The following is a 19,942-nucleotide window of genomic DNA, read 5'->3' as shown; positions in this document are numbered from 1 at the left end:
TATATATATATATATATATATATATATATATATCTGAAGAATTGATCCAATTACTAAGATACTGCGAACTTGGCTTATATCCAAGTTGAGTGAGAAACAGAGGGTCCAGTCCAACATGCAGCTTTTGTCCTTGGAAATTTGTTAAGCTCTAAGTATTAGTGATTTACCACCATCACTTCGGCTAAGGCAAACAAGCACTTGACCTGAGCTATGCCATCTATTCCAGCTTTAGAAGATGACAAATTGAAGGACCCATCACTGTGTATCTTAATAAAGCCATTTCTAGGAGGCGTCCAACCAACATAGTGACGCTGAAATCTTTGCACTTCCAGGCCTTGTAGAAAAAGCAAGACCTTCTAGGATCCTATTCTGTCTAATGTTCATAACATGTCAAAGAACTCTAGTGCAAGATTTATTGCTTTTCCAATTAATTTTGTATCACCATCCAAAAAATAAAAATCGTTAGGAAATATTATTAGTTAGTTGTATTGTTATTGAATTGCATTGAAGCTCTTTTTTTTTTAAAAAAAAAAGGAAAAAAAATAGAAAGTTGGGTAAGAACCCAACCAGAATGCTGATATTAACCTAGCACCCTTCATCCCAGCCAAGTTTGATATAAAAATGAAAGTGATTTTAATATGAATAAAGATCTGTTTGGAAAATTAATATGGCATATATTAATTTACACTTCTTATTGTAGACTAATAAGCTCATAGGTTAAGACTTGGATAAGTTCTTAGAAGATTGCAAGCTAGGTAGGCTAACAAGTCTGATTTCTATAGGATATTCTGTATGAATATTCAAGTAGATCCCAAGTGGGACTGATCAAGAAATTATGAACAAACAACAAAGGCAACATTTTATAGCTTAGCAGCCGAAGCTGAAACATGAATAAAAACAAATGCATCTATGCCTATTAAATTAATATTCCAGTTGGCAGTCTGCCAATTACCCCTATTGGTATTTCAAGGGTCGCTGAAAGTAATGACAATTCATGCAAAATGGAAATTTTGATGGTCAATATAACCGGTCTCAATTTTTACCTTGGATTTATACTTGTTCTCCCATCTTTCTAGAACCATAATTTGCCAAAGCTTGAAAGATGCCAAATCCTGATGTCGGAAACTGCGGAAAGAAAATTCCATTACAAATTTAATTACGAATTCTTCTTCTTAAAAAAAAAGAAAAAAAAGAAAAAACTGAGTGGTTAGTCTTTTTATCAACACAAGCCACAAAAATAGATCCAGTTTTTTTGAGGAAAAAAAAAAAAGAAGAAAAAGATACAGATTGAACTCCAGATATGGCACCCAAGTTAGGTCTTTATATGATCTATCATCCAACATCTACAGCAGATGCCAACCATTCCATCTTGTAGACGAGGTTCAGAAACTACGTGCGGTCATGCAACATGGATCGAGCGTCCAACCCCAGTCATGTCTCCCTTCCCGGCGCTCCATTGGTTTTCTCTTTTTTTGAGTGATGATACCATGTCGGGCATTCACATTCTAATTTAATTTTAACTAAAAAAAAATATAAGCTCTCAATAACGAGACGAGGCAAGAAGTTTTTAAAACCTCTATTTTTTAATAAAAATTAAAAATGTGAGAAATCGAAATACCATGAGCCTAACGTACGGTCTGAGGGTCCAATGGACTGATGGAGTGTTGATCAGTCATCAAAGAGGGAAAAAAAGAGGGGGTCGCTCCGATGAAGCTGAGCTGCTGCCTTGGACCTTCCGGTTGCAGATCATTAAATTAATAAATAAAAATAGAGAGGTTTGACGGCAGATGAAAGCGAAACATCCTTTCCCCGCATGCCAAATGCCAGAAGCACTTGCTCGTAGTCCACACACGTTCGTTTCAAAGGAGAACGAAACGTGGAGGGAATGGCCCCCGCAATTGCTCGTAGTCCACACACGTTTCAAAGGAGAACGAAACGCGGAGGGAATGGCCCCCGCAATACGTCGGGTTGCCAGATACGATGAGCTCCCGGTGACTCTAAATTTGTGGATGGAGAAATTAGAACCATTCCTGCTAAATGTCCGATATATTTGAACAATAAATTTTAATTACTTTAGATGAGTTTTTTATTAATAGGTGTTGAGATTAATGTTTACAGATGATTGTCGATCTTGATTTCGTCGTAGGAGTGGATTTTTTCAATCAATTACTATTTTTTGGGAAAAGCTTTTTGCATGTATGTTTTCCTCTCTTCATACCTGATGCAGGGATAACTGAATTTTTTGACTTCGGATGTTTATCTATGTGACTCCTCAAACAAATTATATGAAAAATATTTTTTCTCGACCTCCACCTCGGGTAGTTACCAAGTTTTGTTCTCAAAAGTATACTGATGACTCATAACTGAATGGATCAATATTGGAACCTTCTAGGCCATTTCCTTTCTTCATACAAACATGAGGTGATAAATTCGGCATCGTGGGAGCAATAACTATCCACAACAATCTATCATTGATGTAATAACTGCCCATATTTTTTGCTCATAAATGCCATAACTGTAATCTTAAGTTCTGGTAGAATGGTCCACAAGTCCCCCTCTATATAAAAGAAGGCAGAAGGGATCCTTAGGTAAGTTCTTTTTTCAACAAAAACTCTCTCTTATTCTCTCTTTCTCTTTTTCAACTGTTCTCTAAACTCCAACAAATGGTCATGTAGCTGTAGGTTAAAGATGTCATCCTCCTCGGTCTCCCATCAAACTTTGAGCTTATCCTTAAATCGATCTTCATCTCGATCTCCTACAGATCTATCCAAAGTTTAACAACAATAAATTGGTACTAGAAGAAGGATCTTGTTCAGCTCTATTTTGAAAGAGAGAATTATGACAAGAACTCGAGCACAAAATACTTTTACTAGTTCCCATAGATAGTTATATCATCAATATGACCAACCAATTCGAAGCCTCAAGCGTGATCTATCTTAGCTCACCATTGTGGTGGATCACCAACAATTCACCATCCTATTGCAACAAGTCCAAGCCCTCATAACTACCATTTAGAATCTTTAGCAAATGATATGGAAACATAAGCAGCAACAGCAAAAGGAATTTTTCTCCTTGGCCGTGCAATCTTATCATAGCCGACGATCTCACCGTCGAAGCCTCGAGCGAGCACGTCCTTTTGGATGGGCTCATCATTTAGAGTCTCCAGCTCACAAATCGCCCTCTTGCCAACGAAGCCCAAGGTGAGAGGATCATTGCCATCAATCCTCGAAGTCTTCAAAGGGCAATTCAACCCTGAGATACATCTGACGATCTAAAGCACCTTAAGGAGTAGTTGATCTCAATCTCAAGCTACAAGAGATTGATCGTCGGTTAATAGTGCTCCAAGATAGTATTCGAGGATAGAAGGATAATCTCGGCTTTGATATACATCCTCTGTTCTTTGAAGAATTATGGAAGAACCGATCCCAGGTTGGTTCAAAATGTCACAGTTAGAGCCATATGATGGCTTTATGGTTCTACTTGACCACCTCAAAAGCTATAAAGCTTTTATAATAATTTAAAGGGCTTCAAATGCCCTCATCTATCTTGCCTGCTCTGCCATACTCAAGAAGTTTGCTTGGGTGTGGTACTTTGATCTTTAGCCGAGCTCCAACTATTCTTTTGAGCAATTGGGAAAAGACAATTTGTGGCGTATTTTAGTAGCAACAGAAAGGTAGCAAAAAAATTTGAGCAGCCTTTTCTCCATCTGACAACGAGAAGGAAGTCCTTGAGAGACTATGTGGCTCGGTTTAATGCCACCATATTGAGATCTATGACCTGAATGAGTCGATCGCTATATTGGCTTTAAAGCGAAGACATCGGAACTCTAGGTTATTTTTTTTCTAGACAAGAAATTCCCAAGGGGCTGCACTGAGCTCCTCACATGAGTTTAGAAATATGCGGCACTAAGGAGGTTGTAGTAGATCAACAAGAATTCGAGGGCAGAAAAGCTGCTAAGAAGGAGAAGCATGCCTATGAGGAACCGAGCAATGCATGCAATGAGGAGGCCCCACATCAGCCTCAAAGCCCAAAATCGAGGAGTTCTACTCATCGGTTTAATAACTACACCCCCGTCTCTACTCCTTGGGCCCAAATCCATATGAAAACTGAGGAACAAGGATATCTCTAAAGGCCTCGACCGATGAAAGCCCCAGTTTATAGATGAACTAGGCATAAGTATTGTAAGTTCTACCAAGATCACGGCTATACCATCGAGGAATGCCTCAAATTGAAGAACAAAATTGAAGCACTGATTCATCAAAGCTACCTCAAGAAGTATGTTTAAGATAGAGAGAATCGTTTGACCGAGGAGCCAGCTCAGTGCCAAGCTGAGGAGGAGAACAATAACTAACCTACAACCAACATCATCAATATGATCGCTAGGCATGCTGATGACAAGGGGGGTAGGAAGCCGAGTAGAACATTGCTCATCAAAGAGGAGGCACACTGACAATGTCTCATCTTTTTGGACCATGATTTATAAGGAGTTCAGACTCCTTATGATCATGTTTTTATCATCTCTAAGATGATAACTAATTATGATGTAAAAAGAATATTAGTTGATAATGAAAGCTTGACAAATATATTATTTTATGATGCTTTTCTTCGGATGAAGTTCTTTGTAGACTGACTAAAGAAAGTTAATACTCCGCTAGTCGAGTTTTCTGGTGACTCAATAAAAGTGGAAGGAGAAATAACACTCCTGATGACAACTGGCCAATAACCTCAGTAGGCTACCATCCAGCTAACTTTTCTTGTCGTCCAAGTATTGTCAGCTTACAACGCTATTCTTGGTTGACTTAGACTTAATGCGCTCTAGGCTATAGTATCAACTTATTATCTCTTCATGCGATTCTCAATAAGGTATGGGGTCGGCGAAATTTGAGAAGATTAGCAGCTCATCTGACGATATTTTATTGCCACAATCAAAGAGAAAAAGCCTCTAGAATCTCTTCTCATTGAAAGATTTGATCTTCGAGATGAAGAAGAACAAGATGAGCTAACAAAGTGGCTAATCTCCACCCACTAAAAGAGGAAGAGTCAAGCAGAACCATCTAGGTCGGATCATTGCTGATGATTGATCCTTGAGATCTACTGGTAGAATTTCTTCAAATGAATACTGACATTTTTGCCTGTTCAGCTTTAGACATGCCACATATATCCTTTGATGTTATTGTTCACATGTTTAACATTAATCTAAAGCATCAATCTATGTGATAAAAGAAGCGAAGCATCAGCCTAGAGAGGCAACAAATGATTGACAAGGAGGTTGACAAGCTATTAGTATTGGACTTCATCCGAGAAGTCAACTATCTTGAATAGTTGGCTAATGTGGTTATGGTCAAGAAAGCCAACGATGGATGATGGATCTATATTGATTACACCGACCTTAACAAGACCTATCTAAAAGATAGTTTTTCTTCATCGAAGATTCACCAACTTATAGATGCCACTTTAGAACATAAATTATTAAGCTTCATGGATGCATTCTCAAGTTATAATCAAATTATGGATAGTGTCCAAGGACAAGGAGAAAACAGTCTTCATCATCAAGAAAGGTTTGTATTGTTATAAATTTATGCCTTTTGGACTAAAAATATAGGTGCAATCTATCAATGCTTCATCAAGAAGATGTTTAAAGATAAGATCAATAGGAATATGGAGGTTTACATCAGTGATATACTGATAAAAAATATAGAAGCTAACCACCATATTGCTGATCTAGATGAGGCATTCTACATGCTAAAGTGACACCAAATAAAGCTTAATCTGAGTAAGTGTGCTTTTGGCATGATCTTGAAAAGAATCTTAGAGTTTATGATGATGAAGAGAGGAATCGAGATGAACCCAGAAAAAATACGAGCAGTCTTGACATGCGACATCCAACTACAAGAAAGAAAGTACAATGCCTAGCTGACCAGGTGGCAACCCTCAGTTGGTTTGTCTCCAAATCAGTTGAGAGGTGCCTCCTTTTGTTTAAAGTTTTATGGTAGTTAAAAGACTTCAACTAGATGGAGAGTGCTGAACAATATTTGAAGAGCTCAAGAAGTATCTTGGGGCACCCCCTTTGCTATCAAAGCGAGCATAGATGAAGTTTTGTATATATATTTAGCTATCTCACCTATTACTGTCAGCTTGGTACTTATCTGAAAAGAAGAGAGTCTCTAGAAGCCTATTTATTACACAAGTAGAATCTTGTGCAATGCCAAGACCATACTCCTAAATGAAAAAATTGAAATTCGCCCTTATCACCTTGGTGCGGTGGCTTTGACCATATTTTCAAACCCACATTATGGTTGTTCTAACTGATCAACCATTAAAGACACTCTTGCAAAGACCAAACATCTTGAGAAAGATGGCCAAATGGATGATTGGACTCAGTGAATTCGACATCGACTGTCATCCCCAACCCTTTATGAAAGCCCAAGTTTCGACTGATTTTGTTGCTAAATATACCATTTCTGATGAAGAATCCACCTCTGACATGTCCAAAGAGGAAAGATTTGAGCCCACCTAGATATTATATGTTGAGGAAGCTTCAAATTTTTATGTAGAAGTAGAGCAGGACTTATCTTGGTGAGCTTAGAAAGAGTCCTTATTGAGTATGCCCTTTAGTTTGACTTTGAAGCTTCTAACAATCAAGCCGAATATGAGGCCTTAATAGCTAGTTGGAACATTGTCAAATAGCTTAAGGTGAGAAAGTTGAAAGTATTTATTGACTCTCAATTGGAAACTAATCAAGCTCAGAGAGATTATGAGATCCGAGAACCGACTATGATAAGATATCTACAAAAATTGAAGGACTTGTCCGAAGAAAAAAATCATAGGGGTGCATGCTAGATCAACAAAAAATTTTACGCAATAGAGACTAAATTAACCTAACACGCATCTATTACATCTCATCTCATGAGACCATGCCTATTAAGTCCTTGAGATCTAAAGCAAAAATTAAATATATCAAATACATAAATATGAAGATCTCATCTTTACCTTAGTATGGGTAGTTATTTACTGTGGTTTGATGATCGTGGATATCCCTTCAAATTTTTTAAATAGCCACATAAGTGTTCGACCTCTACAGATATCCATGAAAATGATCTAAGATGATCCTCTCTCGTTTCTTCTCCTAGAAATTAGTATGTACCTCGAAGGAAAGATGAAAGAAGAGAGAACACCTTCTCTCTTATCTTCTAGGTGGAACACCCAATGTCTTGGGCATGGAGGAGGATGCCCAACTCCTTGGGCATGGAGATCAAGGATGCCCAACACCTGGATGTGGGCATAAGGAAGAAGGGAAAAGAGAGGGGCATGAGCACTAGAGAGAGAGGAGGTGCGGGCTTGATTTTTCATAGAATTTTAAGATCACATCTTCAGACCTTTTTATAGGCCTAAAGGAGAATCGTACTTGGTTTAGGAATTGATCAAATCAAATCTTTATCTCATAAAGAATCAAAACCAACTTCCTTAAGGACTCTGGGATGCATCTCTCCTACTTTTTTGGCATCAAAACCAGATGGGGTGTGTGCCCCTCAAGGCCTCCTCTTCATGTCGCATAAGATCAAGTGGGGTGCCAACAACTGGCGCCTCTTGGATCCAATCCAAGTTGGGCATGAGCCCAATCTCCTACAATCTTAATTAAGATGGAAAACTAACTCTTGGCTGCCCATATAATATGCAATTGAGTTAATCCAATCCCTATCTCATTGGGATTCAAGTCTAAAGTGAATTTGAATTTAACCATGTGCTAGCATAGTATTCCTAAATCCAATATAATTTCTCAAATCCTTAACCCAATTAGAACCACATGAGTCTAATTGCTAAATTCTAGACCAATTTTCTTTGTGTATCCCCATAGATTTAATTCTATATGGTAGTAGGATAAATTGAGATCTCCATCAACAATATCATTGAAATTTTTTTCAATAGATTAAAATATTTTTAATTTAGTCAATTCAAAAATTATTGATCATCCAAATAATTCTTAATTAGTCCCACAATCCACTAGTGACATCTAGTAGTATGTAGTGACAATCCAACAGAACTGAATGAATAAACCTCTAGATGCAGTTACTGTATGATCTGGTTCTTCTATCATGAGTTCTGATAAAACTGAGATTATAGATAACTCATCAACCTGATCTTGTTAGATGTAAGATTCAATTAATCTAAGTTCTTAGTGAAATCTTATGAAAACTTCTTTCCATCATTCATGCTTGCCATGGTCATAGACTTTCAAACTCAATTTCATGATCCACATAGGACTACTTTTTCTACCAAGATCGATAGATCCCATCTAGATCTACATTTTATTTCTATAATAAACCTACTACAGTCAACATATACTTCAAAGCTATGTATGACTAGGAGATCGAATTATGATGTAGTCAAACTACAGTAATTTCATTATGAATAGTCGAAGCATCGCAAGTCAGAGAACTATTCACACTACTACAGTATTGAGTATGTCACCGACGAGAAGATAGATATCCATGTGACTACTGATGTTGGTCATACTTGATACTTTTGTTCTCTAACAAGCACCTACACTCTTGCTCAGTGTCTTTACATTATAGATTCAAGGCTCATCTATCTCTAAAGAAAGTGATTTATGCACCAACATATTCAGATCAATTACCATCCACATGATGATCTTTTGATCTGGAGTAATTTATGAATTAATCATTAATGATATATGTCTCAAATTTTCAACTCTTGAGAATATATGTCATTATCTTGTTAATTCGTTGGACGATTCATAGACACATCATACAATATGAATAAAAAAATAATTCAAATTTTATTTCATTAATAAGTCAAAATTATAAATTATGTCCTTAGAAAGATTATATATGTCGGCCTAATTGGCTTCTAGGGTATACATCTAACATTCTATATAACTTTCAATTATTTTTAGATCTATCAAATTTCTAGGTCAGAGAATACCCAAGCATATTCATTATCTTATCTGGCCACCTTAGGTTACACCAAGCTCGAGAAGAAAGTCTACATTAAGCAACTAGGGAAGCCTAATTTCGAAAATCAAGAATTAGTCCTATAGGTTAGTCTCGAGTTGAGCTGGATCTATCCTATTACTATCGAGGAGTTGATCTGACTTAGGCTACCGAGCTGGAGTCGGAAAAAGGGAGATAAATGATCATAAGATGGCCATGTAAGACCTTCGGGTTGAATTCTGGCACTTGGTCCTCAATCGATCACACGATCTGGATCCTACAAAACCACCAAGGATAGGAAAATGTTTATGCTAGAGGATTCTCTAGCAGGGGATATATCCTCTAATGCCTAAGTTAGTTTCTTATAGAAACAAACAGAAGAGGTCTAAATTTTCTAAAGCAATTTAGTAGTTGAGCTGAGTATAAAGTAAGATAGATTGGAGTAAGAGAATGGAGAGTGGGAGCCCAGAGGATGCCATGTGGAAGGTAGAGTTCAAAGATGGAGTTATAGTTACTCAAAACTTTATGAGGGAGATATATTCCAATTCGTGTAGAACCATTCTTAAAGAAAAGACATGCGAAGTAAGTATTTACCTCTCTCTTCTCTGAAGGATCCTGGGGAGTTGGATTTTAAAGATGGAGGTGGGTACCTATCATTTTTGACTATATACACTGCTACAAGGGAGCCAAGGTCATGCAGACGTGCTCCGACTATTCAAAAATAACGGTTCACATGTTCCGAAGTTTGTTAAGATTATGGATCTCTTTGAGTGAAGGAGGAAGTGGAGCAGCGAGATGGCCAACTTTTTGTTGTCTAGCAGGTGGAAGACTTTGAAGTTCCTCTAGCACGATCATAAAGGATCAAGTAGCAGAGGCTGAGCAGTCGCTTCGTCATTTTTTATCAAGATACTTGTCGGATTGCCATAGGATCGCCATGACCACGATAGACAATCCATCTTAGGGTGTATTAGACCCTAGCATGGAGTACCTGACGAATGGAATACTATCAATGTTCATGGATTTGGTATCAGAGTCCGTATCAATCGATCGATGGTATGGCTCGATACAGATCCATACCGGATTAGTGCGAACCGATAGGCCAGAGAAGGGAGAGGGAGAAGAAAGAGAGGAAGAGAGAGGAGGAGAAGGAGAGGAAGAGATACCATCGAAGAGCTCTTCGACGACTGATGAGGCAGCACAAAGGGTGGTTGAGGGCTGTGGAGGACGGTCGATTCGAAACAGAGGTTCACCCCTGTTTTGATTTTTATTTTTAATTTGTAACAGGCAAAGTCAGCAATAGTGTTGCCGACTTCATCTTTTTTAAAAAAAATATCCAGATGAAATCGATAAATGGTTTGCCAACTTCAAATGATTTTTTTTAAAAAAATAAAACTTTGCGAAGTGGGTACCTGGGTTGGCGACTTCACATGTTAAAATCAAAAAAATAAATCTAAAACAAGGGCTAATCCCTGTTTCGAAAATAAAGGAGGCAGAGCCGCGGAGGCCCTCCTCTAGCTTGGCCAGCCTTAGACCCATCGAAATGGGCTCATCGGCCATCGGAGATCTCACGGTGGAGATGCCATCTATCCGGAGACCTGGTAAGGACCTCCCACTCTCACTCCTTCCCTTCCTTCGTGCATACTGACCTCGGCAAGATGTTAGATGGCCTCTGATGACTGTCAGAGATTCTTTCTTCCTCTCCCTCTCTTTCTCTCCTCCAATCTCTCTCTCTTCTTCTCTTTCTTCTCTATCCCCCCGAGAACTAATTTAGATGTCCGAGCCATCCCGATTCCCCATCGGTCTAACTCGATACAGGATGTATCGGGTAGTTTGGTATGATTTTGAAAATCCTGCTTCCAACTAATTCTATTGAGGCAAGGAGAAGGAAGCTCAGGCTCCTTGATATGTGCTCCTGATGAAAAACTATACAAAAAGTCTCATTCATTGTCACTACCTAGTGTCTCAAGTCTTCCAAAGAGGACCATGCACTTTGGAAAGTTCACGAGGACATCTGTAGAAATGATCTAAGTCAGAAAATATGATCAATATAAAAAATATGCTAATATTCAATACCAACTAGCGTCTCAGCTCACTCCAATCTTTGCTTCATGGCCTTTTGGTCAATGGGGTATAAAAATCCTCGAACCATTATTGTAGGTGATTAGACAGCGGGAGTTCCTCATTATTGCTATTGATTACTTCAATTGGATTGAGATAGAGCCACTAGCATAGATAACCGAGAAGAAGATCTAAGACTTCATTTAGAGGTCTATTATATGCCATTTTGAATTGTCTTAAGTAATAATTATCGACAATATAAGGTAGTTCGATAATCCAAAGTTCAAAAAATTTTGCTCGGATCTTTACATTAATCATAGGCTCATCTTAATCAGACATCCACAATTCAATAGGGAGGACAAAGTAACTAACACGACTATTTTGCAGGATCTCAAAATAAGATTAATTTAGAGAAAGAAACTTTGGACTGATGAGCTCTATAGCTCTTATAGGTATATCGAATATATCTCGGATCTCAACTAGAGAGACCCCACTCAATTTAGCCTCCGGGACCATAATTATCCCTATTGGTATTTCAGGTGTAGCCGAAAATAATGACAATTTTTTGGCAGAAGAAAACAATGACAATTCATGCAAACAGGATTTTGATTACCAATGTAACCAGTCTCAATTTTGTACCTTGAATTTATGTTTATTGTTCCATCTTTCTAAGACCACAATTTGCCAAAGCTTGAAAGATACCAAATGCTGATATCGGAAACTGTGTAAAGAAAATTCTATTACAAATTTAATTATGAATTCTCTTCTTCTAAAAAAACAAAAAATTGAGTGGTTAGTCTTTTCATCAACGCAAGCCACAAAAATAGATATAAAAAAGATACAGTTTGATGTCCAGATATGGCACCAAGTTAGGTCCTGTGCTCTGTATATGATCTATCATCCAACATGTACAACAGGTGCCAACCATTCCGTCTCATAGACAAGATTCAGAAACTACATGTGGTCGTGCCACACTCGGTCATGTCTACCTTCCAAAGGCCTACATTTTTCTTCCTTTTTCTGAGTGATAATCCCACGTCGGCATTCACATTGTAATTTAATTTTAACCAAAAAATTGTAAGCTTTAAGATAAGGAGACAAGCCACATTAAGCAAGAAGATCGAAAACCTCTGTTTTTTCACACACACAAAAAAAAAAAAAAAAAAAAAAAAAAAAAGGAGGAGGGTGAGAAATCGAAATACTACGAGCTAACACGCGGTCTTGGGGGGTCCCATGGAGTCTTAATCAGTCATCAAAGAGACAGAGAAAGAAAATGGGGGGTGGCTCGGAGGAATCTGAGCTGCCGCCTCGGGGCTTCAGGGGTTGCCCTTCATTAAATTAACAAATAAAAATAGAAAGGTTGATGGAGATGATAGCGAAACATCCTTTTCCCGAAAATACCAAAAACACTTGCCCGTCGTCCACGCGCGTTCCACAAGAGAACGAAACGTGCAGGGAATGGGCACCGCAACAAGCCGGCTTCCCGGCTACCATGACCTCCCGGTGACCATAAATTGTGGCTGGAGAATTAGAACCAATCCCCTTAATTATCGGATTATTATATTGAAATTATTGTTTAGAGATGATTGTCAATCTTGATTTCATCGTATAAGTGAAGTTTTTCAATCAATCAGTTTTGTGTTTTTTGGGAAAAAGCTTTCTGCAGATTTATTTTCCCCACTTCATACCTTTGCCCATATCGGAGATGTTCAATTATTTATATGCATGATATATATAATTAATGATAGTGGAAGTTGATCCATTTAGTTGGATCTCTTGGCAATGGATTGAATTAGTTGAGATCAAATATAATTAAATCAAAATAATAGATATAAATATTTAATTTATTCAGTTTGAATCATGACTGGTTGCCAATCATGAAGGTTCAATCCATGAATTGTTTTAGATACTCAACATGTTCAATCCTAAACTAACCCAATCAACTCCGATTTGATCTACCTTCACAAACCTATCTTGCCCGGCCGGCCATGAAAGTTTTAATGAGTCCAAAAATTGAATACGAGGCTTGATGCAATCCATTTCAACTAGTCTACATTAATGCATCCAGCTCTTTTGTAAATAAGAATTATATAACCAATAACATATACAACATTACAGATCCTAACCATCATAATTTAAACATAGCGACATGGCTGATTGATTCCACTAGTTGGCATCTATTTTTCACTTAAAAATGTCTAGAACCAATCCCTCGTGTTCGCACCCTAATTATATTTCCCCAAAAATTTTAGCTCAAAGCTCTAAGCTAAAATAACCTATTGAGAAATAAAAGGAAAAATAACCTCAAAGTATTGGTTACATGTCTATGAGAAGTTATTTAGTTCTATAAATGCTGTATTGGTAAATTAAATTAAATTTTGTTTGAAAGGAATCTAAAGAACGTTTGATTAGGATGTGTTGGATTATGGAATGGGAATGAAAATGAGTAATTTCTATTCCAGCTGTTTGATTGGAAAAAATTTTAATCGGATTCTATTTTCAGCTCTCATTATTAACCAAACACATTGAAAGATATGGTCATTCTGATTTTTATTCCCATCCATTTCGATTTTGATTTTAATTTTACTTGTGAACCAAACACTTTCTTAACATATTGGGTAGGATTTTACATGATGGGTTGAAGAGAGTAAAAATATATTCGTGGTCAGAATTGAAGCTGAAATTGAAATGACCATATTCTTTGATGTATTTAGTTCATGAATGAAATTTGAATCTGAATTAGAATAAAATTTGAATATGAAGAAGAGTTGGGATTGAGTTTGAAAAAATCAAAATATTTTTGTTCTTCTCCAAAATTAGAATCAAAATAGAATTTTTTTTAATCAAATATACCTTAATGAGCAGAAAGGGAGTGCGAACGCAAAAGGTTCAGTTGTTGAATTCCTGCCGAGTGGGAGAAACACCTTGAAAAGTCTTCTTTCTATTCCCTCAGGGTTGAGGCTGGCCGAATCGCCGATCCTGCATTTGCTCCCTCTACCGCTCTACCTCTTTATTCTTCGATCAATCCGTAGAAGTTTCTTGATTCTTCCTCCCCAGCAAGATCTTTGGTCTGATTCGTCCTAAACCAGAATGATAAGGTAAGGTCACAGAGGTCAACAAACCTCAACCCTCATCTAGTAGCCTCCAGGCGTGATCCGCCACTTGTGGACAACACAACGAGCAGCAGGAAAGACTGCCAGCCGGACGCCACAGGAGACCTGTCCAAATTCCACGAAACCCCGCCGCCTCTCTCCACCCACCGCCCCTGACCACCCACAAGGGCCAAAACTAAGGTGGCCCCACCCCTCCACCGCCATAAAAGGAGCGGCCGACCGCGCGCACTTAAAACACACCCTAAAAAAAAAATCAGGATCGTATCTTTCGCACGAAAGTAGGATTCACCTTCCTCGAATCACCGTTGGATCATCCGCCTTGACAGCTATCAAAGCGCTCCGACCCGCGTCTTCATCCGCTGCACAGATCGCAAAGGTGATCCAACGGTGGTTTTGCGCGGAAAACCCCGTCCCCAAAAAAATCGAACGGCTTCGTTCACCTCCTCACACGTGTCATTTCCTTTTCGTCTCTCGTATCATCGCTGCACATCTTGGAACCCCACGTTGACGCAGTCAAACCTTTCCCTCCATTTGCTCCGCTGTTTCCACCTTCCCCTAGCCCCTATAAATACTCCCATTTCCCCTTCTTCCCTCACCCTCTAAACCAAAACCCTCGGACGAGAGAGAGGCGGCGGGCCGTTTCCTCGCCGCTGCGAAGCGAGAGAAAGAGAGGAAAAGAGAAAAAAACCCTTCTTTCTTTCCCTTCGCAGCGTGAGCTTGGAGATCTCAGCTCTCCAATCGAGATCAAATGGCTCGTGCTCTCATCGTGGCTCTCTCCGACGGCATCGCCCTCCTCGCTAGCAGGTGCGAATCTCAACGCCTTCCCGTTCCATCTGTCCTTGTTTGTTTTTTTGTGTAGATGTCCATCGGTCTATCCCTGGATCGTTCCTTGATCTGACGGTCCTGATCTGTTTGATTCCAGGAGGGGCTATTCTAGTGCTTCGGCGGCGGCGGTAGCTGGGCGGGGGAGCAGAACCGTAGTGGAGGAGAAGGTGGCGGCGGCGATGAAGAGAGATGGAGGGCTGGAGTCGGCGGCGTCGTCATCTTGGGTGCCGGATCCGGTCACCGGCTTCTACCGGCCGGCGAACCGTGCGGCGGAAATGGACCCGGCGGAGCTGCGGGCGATGCTGCTGAAGCCAAAGTCTCAGCACTGAATCGAAGAAAATTTCCGGCACCGAGGCGTTATACTAAAGATTTTTCTTTTCTTCCCTCGATGTTTAGGATAGAATTTTGGTCCTTTTCTTTAATAATTATATGAGCCGCCGACTATGAACGATTATAGTATGATGCTGTTTCGTGGTTTAATAAATGAGATTATTAATCAGGAGCGAAGCACAATTTTGTCCTCTATTTTATCAGTCAGTGTGTTTTTTTCTTTTTTGTCACTTGAATTATTTGAGTCCGAGGAATCTGATATGAATATTTTTTTTCCTTTAGCTTAAAAAAGCGTAAGCGTTATTGGTTAGATTCGATTTGGCAGGAAGAAGTATTGACGTTATGTATTAATTTGGATCATAAAGCACTCATTGAATTTAATTCATTAAATAGGTAAAGACTAGGACATCGTTTCCTCGATTATTTTTTTAAATTTTGAGCTGGATTAGGGCGTGCTATTTTGAGAGTTGATTGCGAAGTGGGGGTATTAAAACCAGCTGTTAGAAAGTTCTCACTGGCATCTAGGTTGAGTGGCCTTCTAGCTTTGTAGGGTTGATAGATTTTAATAGATTTTATGCTGTCTATTGCCGTGCTCTGTCGGTCATGCCCAACTTGGATGCCGTAAGGTCTGTTTCAAAGGAGATTTCTTTCTTTCGTTTTGTGTGTCGGTTGCTGTCACAACCAGGTTGTATTAAAACTAATTTTGATGGATTGTATTCATCCATGTCAGTCTTGATAACATCAACTTCAACTTTAATGCAGAGTTATTGGCAGTTTGGTATGATTTAAAAACTACATCTGGGAAGCAGACTGTTTTACTTCCCTTGCCACCAACAGAAGAGAGAGAGTCTCTTATCTCTTACATGGGTTTCAATTTTTGTGTAATATTTTGTACATCATATATATCGTAAAAAAAATATATCACTCTATCTAATTAGACAATATAATCATCATTTTTTAACATATATTTAATATCTATAATTTTATTTTTTATTTAAAATTTTAAATCATAAAAATATTTTTTATTTTTTAAAAAAAATTATATTCTATGATCATATTATTATGATATCCTATGAAATTATGATTTCATGTTCATAATTTGACTATGAAATATTACGAGGGAAGAATATTTTTGTCATTTAAAAATTTTATAATTTTTCAGTAATAAAAATATCATTTTTTTAATAATTTTTTTAAAAAAAATTATGATTTTTTATATGCATAAAATCATAATTTGAACGTAAAATATCATAATATTATCATAGCATGTCATAATTTTTATAGAATAGGAAAAATATTTTTATCATTTAAAATTTTAAACGAAAAAACAGAACTATAATTATAAAATGCATATTGAAAAATAGTGGCTACGTGCTCCAATATAGTTGGATGGTGCGCTCCATGTCAATTTTATTGCACCACGCGTGTGCACAAAAACTTTCTTTTCAACTTTTATAGCATTGGGTTTTTTTTTGACCCAGCACAGTATCTCTTGTACCAGTACAATGGGTTCTTGTTTACAAATAGGAATGCAAATAGGTTGGATTGAACCAGATCATGAGTAATTTTGGTCCGATTTGATTTTTTGATCGGATCTTAATATTGGATTCAGACCCTAGACCCCATATAATTAAAGATTGGATTAGATCAAGTCTATGGTTAAAATTTTTTATCCAACAAGACATTCAGATTGAATCGGATCTATATATAATCCAGCCATAATCCAAAAAAATTGGGTTTGGAAATCCGGATTAAATGTAGCCAACTATACTTCAATTACTATAGGTGTAAATATTATTAGTCACACAAAACAGATAATAAATAATATTACTTTCAAAATAAATTAGAATATTAAAATAATTTTAAACATATCTTTAAGTTAAAACAATTATTCACACAAATCTCAAATCATGACTTAGAGGCTTAAAAGAATTTGGGTCTTAATGGTCTACCAAGCTTGGATTGAGTCGGATCACAAAGTAAATGATCTAAAAGACCACGGAGATCAAATGGGCTGGAGTGGACCATATCAGATTGGGTTCAAATTTAGTAAATCCATGTTTGATTCGAAAATGAAATAAATTCAATTTTAGTACCCAATCCACTTCTATGGATCCTTTAACATGGGTTAGATTGGGTCTAAGCAAAATAGGTGTATGTGACCCATTGGCAGCCTTACATATAAATAAGATTTCTATATTGATTAAGATATCTTGAAGAATCAAGCTTTTTATTCAAAAGTTTCCGTTTTCCAGCCTGGCAAAGAAAATTTCCAGACCTTCATGTTCAACTGATGCATATTGGGACTTTTCAGAGGGAAGGAAAAATGATATTGGCACCATAGGTACATATCAAAAAAAAGTGAAATAAACTACCCTACTTGAAGAAAAGTTATGTGAAATATTTTTTTATAAAAAAATAATCATTTTAAAAATTATAATTATATTTTTGTTTTTTTAAATTATATCCTTTCTTTGCGTATGCATTTGGAAGGCAATCCTCAATAACTTTTTCACAAAATCTGCTACCAAATAGGAAAATAGTTGCTACTAAAAAAACTAAGCAAACATTAAATACCATTTTAAAAGTGTCCTTTTGCCACATGGTGCACAGGATTTGTATGGCTCATAAAATTTGGTCTGCAGTAAATCGCCAAGCAAGTATTAGCGGTCCTGGGAAATTCTACCTTGACGTTTTTTTCCCATAGAAGTCTCAATTTTCTGAGGTTTCCTTATTGATTCTATATATATATATATATATATATATACACACACACACACATAGACACACACACACGCAAAAACAGAAATAGAGAAAAAATAGAGTAGTCAATTAAGTTATCCATGCCAGCAGCAAATTTTTATCTATGAATACCATATGGACTAAAACTAATTTTCAATATACTACATATCTGGGCTCTCCTACCTAACAATCTTTCCACTATTAAATGAAAACATTATGTCATTAATGGATGGAATTGAAATCTACTTATGTATATTTAATTATGCCACTAAAGAAATATGGATGGACATTATGTTCCTATTCATAAAAAATATTTGACTTAATTATTTTAAAAATCTTGAACTTTTTGGGGGTTTTCATATTTATCCTAGACTTCTATTTGTTGCAATCAGATCCCAAAACTTTCAAAATATTTCAATTTCTTCCCTAGCTATTACTTCCATCTAATTATCATGACGGAAATGATGTGGTAGATGATGTGGTGTGTAAGTTGAGATAATATGGCAAATACTGATGATATGGTATCTCTCGGTTGATGTGAACTACACTAGTTCCCGCATTTTTTATCCATCCCCCATTTAGGATTTTCTCCTTACCTTTTTCCTTTTAGGATTTCTGGTTCCTATTTTTCTTTTCTCATCCGGCGACTGGATAGCGGTGATTAAGGCATTGATTCAAAGTCCGTTTGAAGGTGATGGCTTATAGAAATATTGAAAGATCAACGCGTGAGTCTCCAAACTATAGCATGGACTCAACAAGAAGCAATGATGGTGTGGGACAATGCAAGTGTAGTCTCTTAACTAAAATGTGAACCTTATGGAGTGATGACAATCTTGGAAGAAGATTCAGAGGTTGTCGAAACTACTAGGTAACTTTGATCAATATTGTAGATATAGTGTCAGTTGTTTGATTATAATCTTTATGCATAATTGTTCTTCTTTGCAGAATAAGTCCTATCATGATTATTTCATATGGATCAATTCGAAAATCAAAGGTTGAGCCAAAGTAGCTCTTCTTGAAAAGAAAGATAAAGCAAAAGATTTGAAAGCTGAGGTAGGAAGATTATCTGAAATCATTGGAAGATATAGAGGAAAAAGTTTAGGTTTAAAAGAACATGTGTCCGAGTTGAAAGGAGAGACGATCGACCTGTTAGAAGAGGCAGATGTCTTAAAAAGGGAGGCTTTTGACATTAAAAAAGAAGTAACAAAAGTGAAAGCTGAATATGTTAGGTTGAAGAGGGAGCTTATAAAATGTGCCGTAAGGGAGAAGTTTTATTTGATTGTAATGATGGTTTCATAGGCAATGCTAGCAGTTGTTTTTTTTTTTTTTTTTGACTGAAGGAAGAGTAGATAAAATTTTGAAAGTCATGTATTTAATGAATGTTTTGTAATCAGCCTTGTAATTAATGACATAACCTTCCTAATCAGCTTTGAAATATACTTTATACTTTATGTAATAATTATGTGTGATCAGTGTTCAAATGTTGAATTTAAGATTGTTCTCAGCAAATGATAGTTTCACTAATAGAGTTCGGTATAACTAATATTGAAGCCATCAAGAGTTAAATTTCAAAAGTATATGTTACTGAAGCCATTAATATTTCAGTCAAATAGCTATTACTGATAGTTCAGTTGAAAGAAATTTGCATAAGTTCACCTTATGCTGAACTTGAATGTTCTAGTCTTCTTGTGTTAATCTTAAATTTGTATAATTAGCTATTAATATTATGCTGAAAAGAAGCTCTAATGTTGTATTCTATTTTGCTGAACATGCTGAATATTATTAAACATGTTTTGCTGAAGCTCTGAAACATGGGCTGAAAGGAGCTCTAATATTATGCTAAAGAGCAAAACTTGTATATGAGTGAAATTCTGCCTAAAATATAGGCTGAACTGATATTTCAATCTGAAACTTTGAAGAACT

General features: G+C 37.0%; 1 protein-coding gene and 1 long non-coding RNA gene across 3 annotated transcripts; one reads left to right on the top strand and one right to left on the bottom strand.

Moving 5' to 3' along the window:
* Positions 1 to 366: 366 nt before the first annotated feature.
* Positions 367 to 1,737, bottom strand: LOC140857792 (uncharacterized). Of its 2 annotated transcripts, none has more exons than XR_012141226.1 (3): positions 1,619 to 1,737; positions 1,285 to 1,520; positions 367 to 1,125 (listed from the first exon to the last, which is right to left on the bottom strand). It is a non-coding gene; the product is annotated as an uncharacterized lncRNA (long non-coding RNA). The 2 variants fall into 2 exon arrangements; XR_012141227.1 differs by having other exon boundaries at positions 1,361 to 1,520.
* A 12,961-nt stretch (positions 1,738 to 14,698) lies between these two features.
* Positions 14,699 to 15,454, top strand: LOC105045181 (late embryogenesis abundant protein Lea5). The gene is made up of 2 exons (XM_010923354.4): positions 14,699 to 14,926; positions 15,045 to 15,454. Exons 1-2 carry the CDS (start codon positions 14,871 to 14,873, stop codon positions 15,274 to 15,276), a joined length of 288 nt encoding a protein of 95 aa, XP_010921656.1. The 5' UTR covers positions 14,699 to 14,870; the 3' UTR covers positions 15,277 to 15,454.
* The last annotated feature ends 4,488 nt before the right edge of the window (positions 15,455 to 19,942 follow it).

Source organism: Elaeis guineensis, chromosome 5 (assembly GCF_000442705.2).
Source record: "Elaeis guineensis isolate ETL-2024a chromosome 5, EG11, whole genome shotgun sequence".
Lineage (NCBI taxonomy): Eukaryota > Viridiplantae > Streptophyta > Magnoliopsida > Arecales > Arecaceae > Elaeis > Elaeis guineensis.
This window is presented reverse-complemented; position numbering and strand designations above follow the sequence as displayed.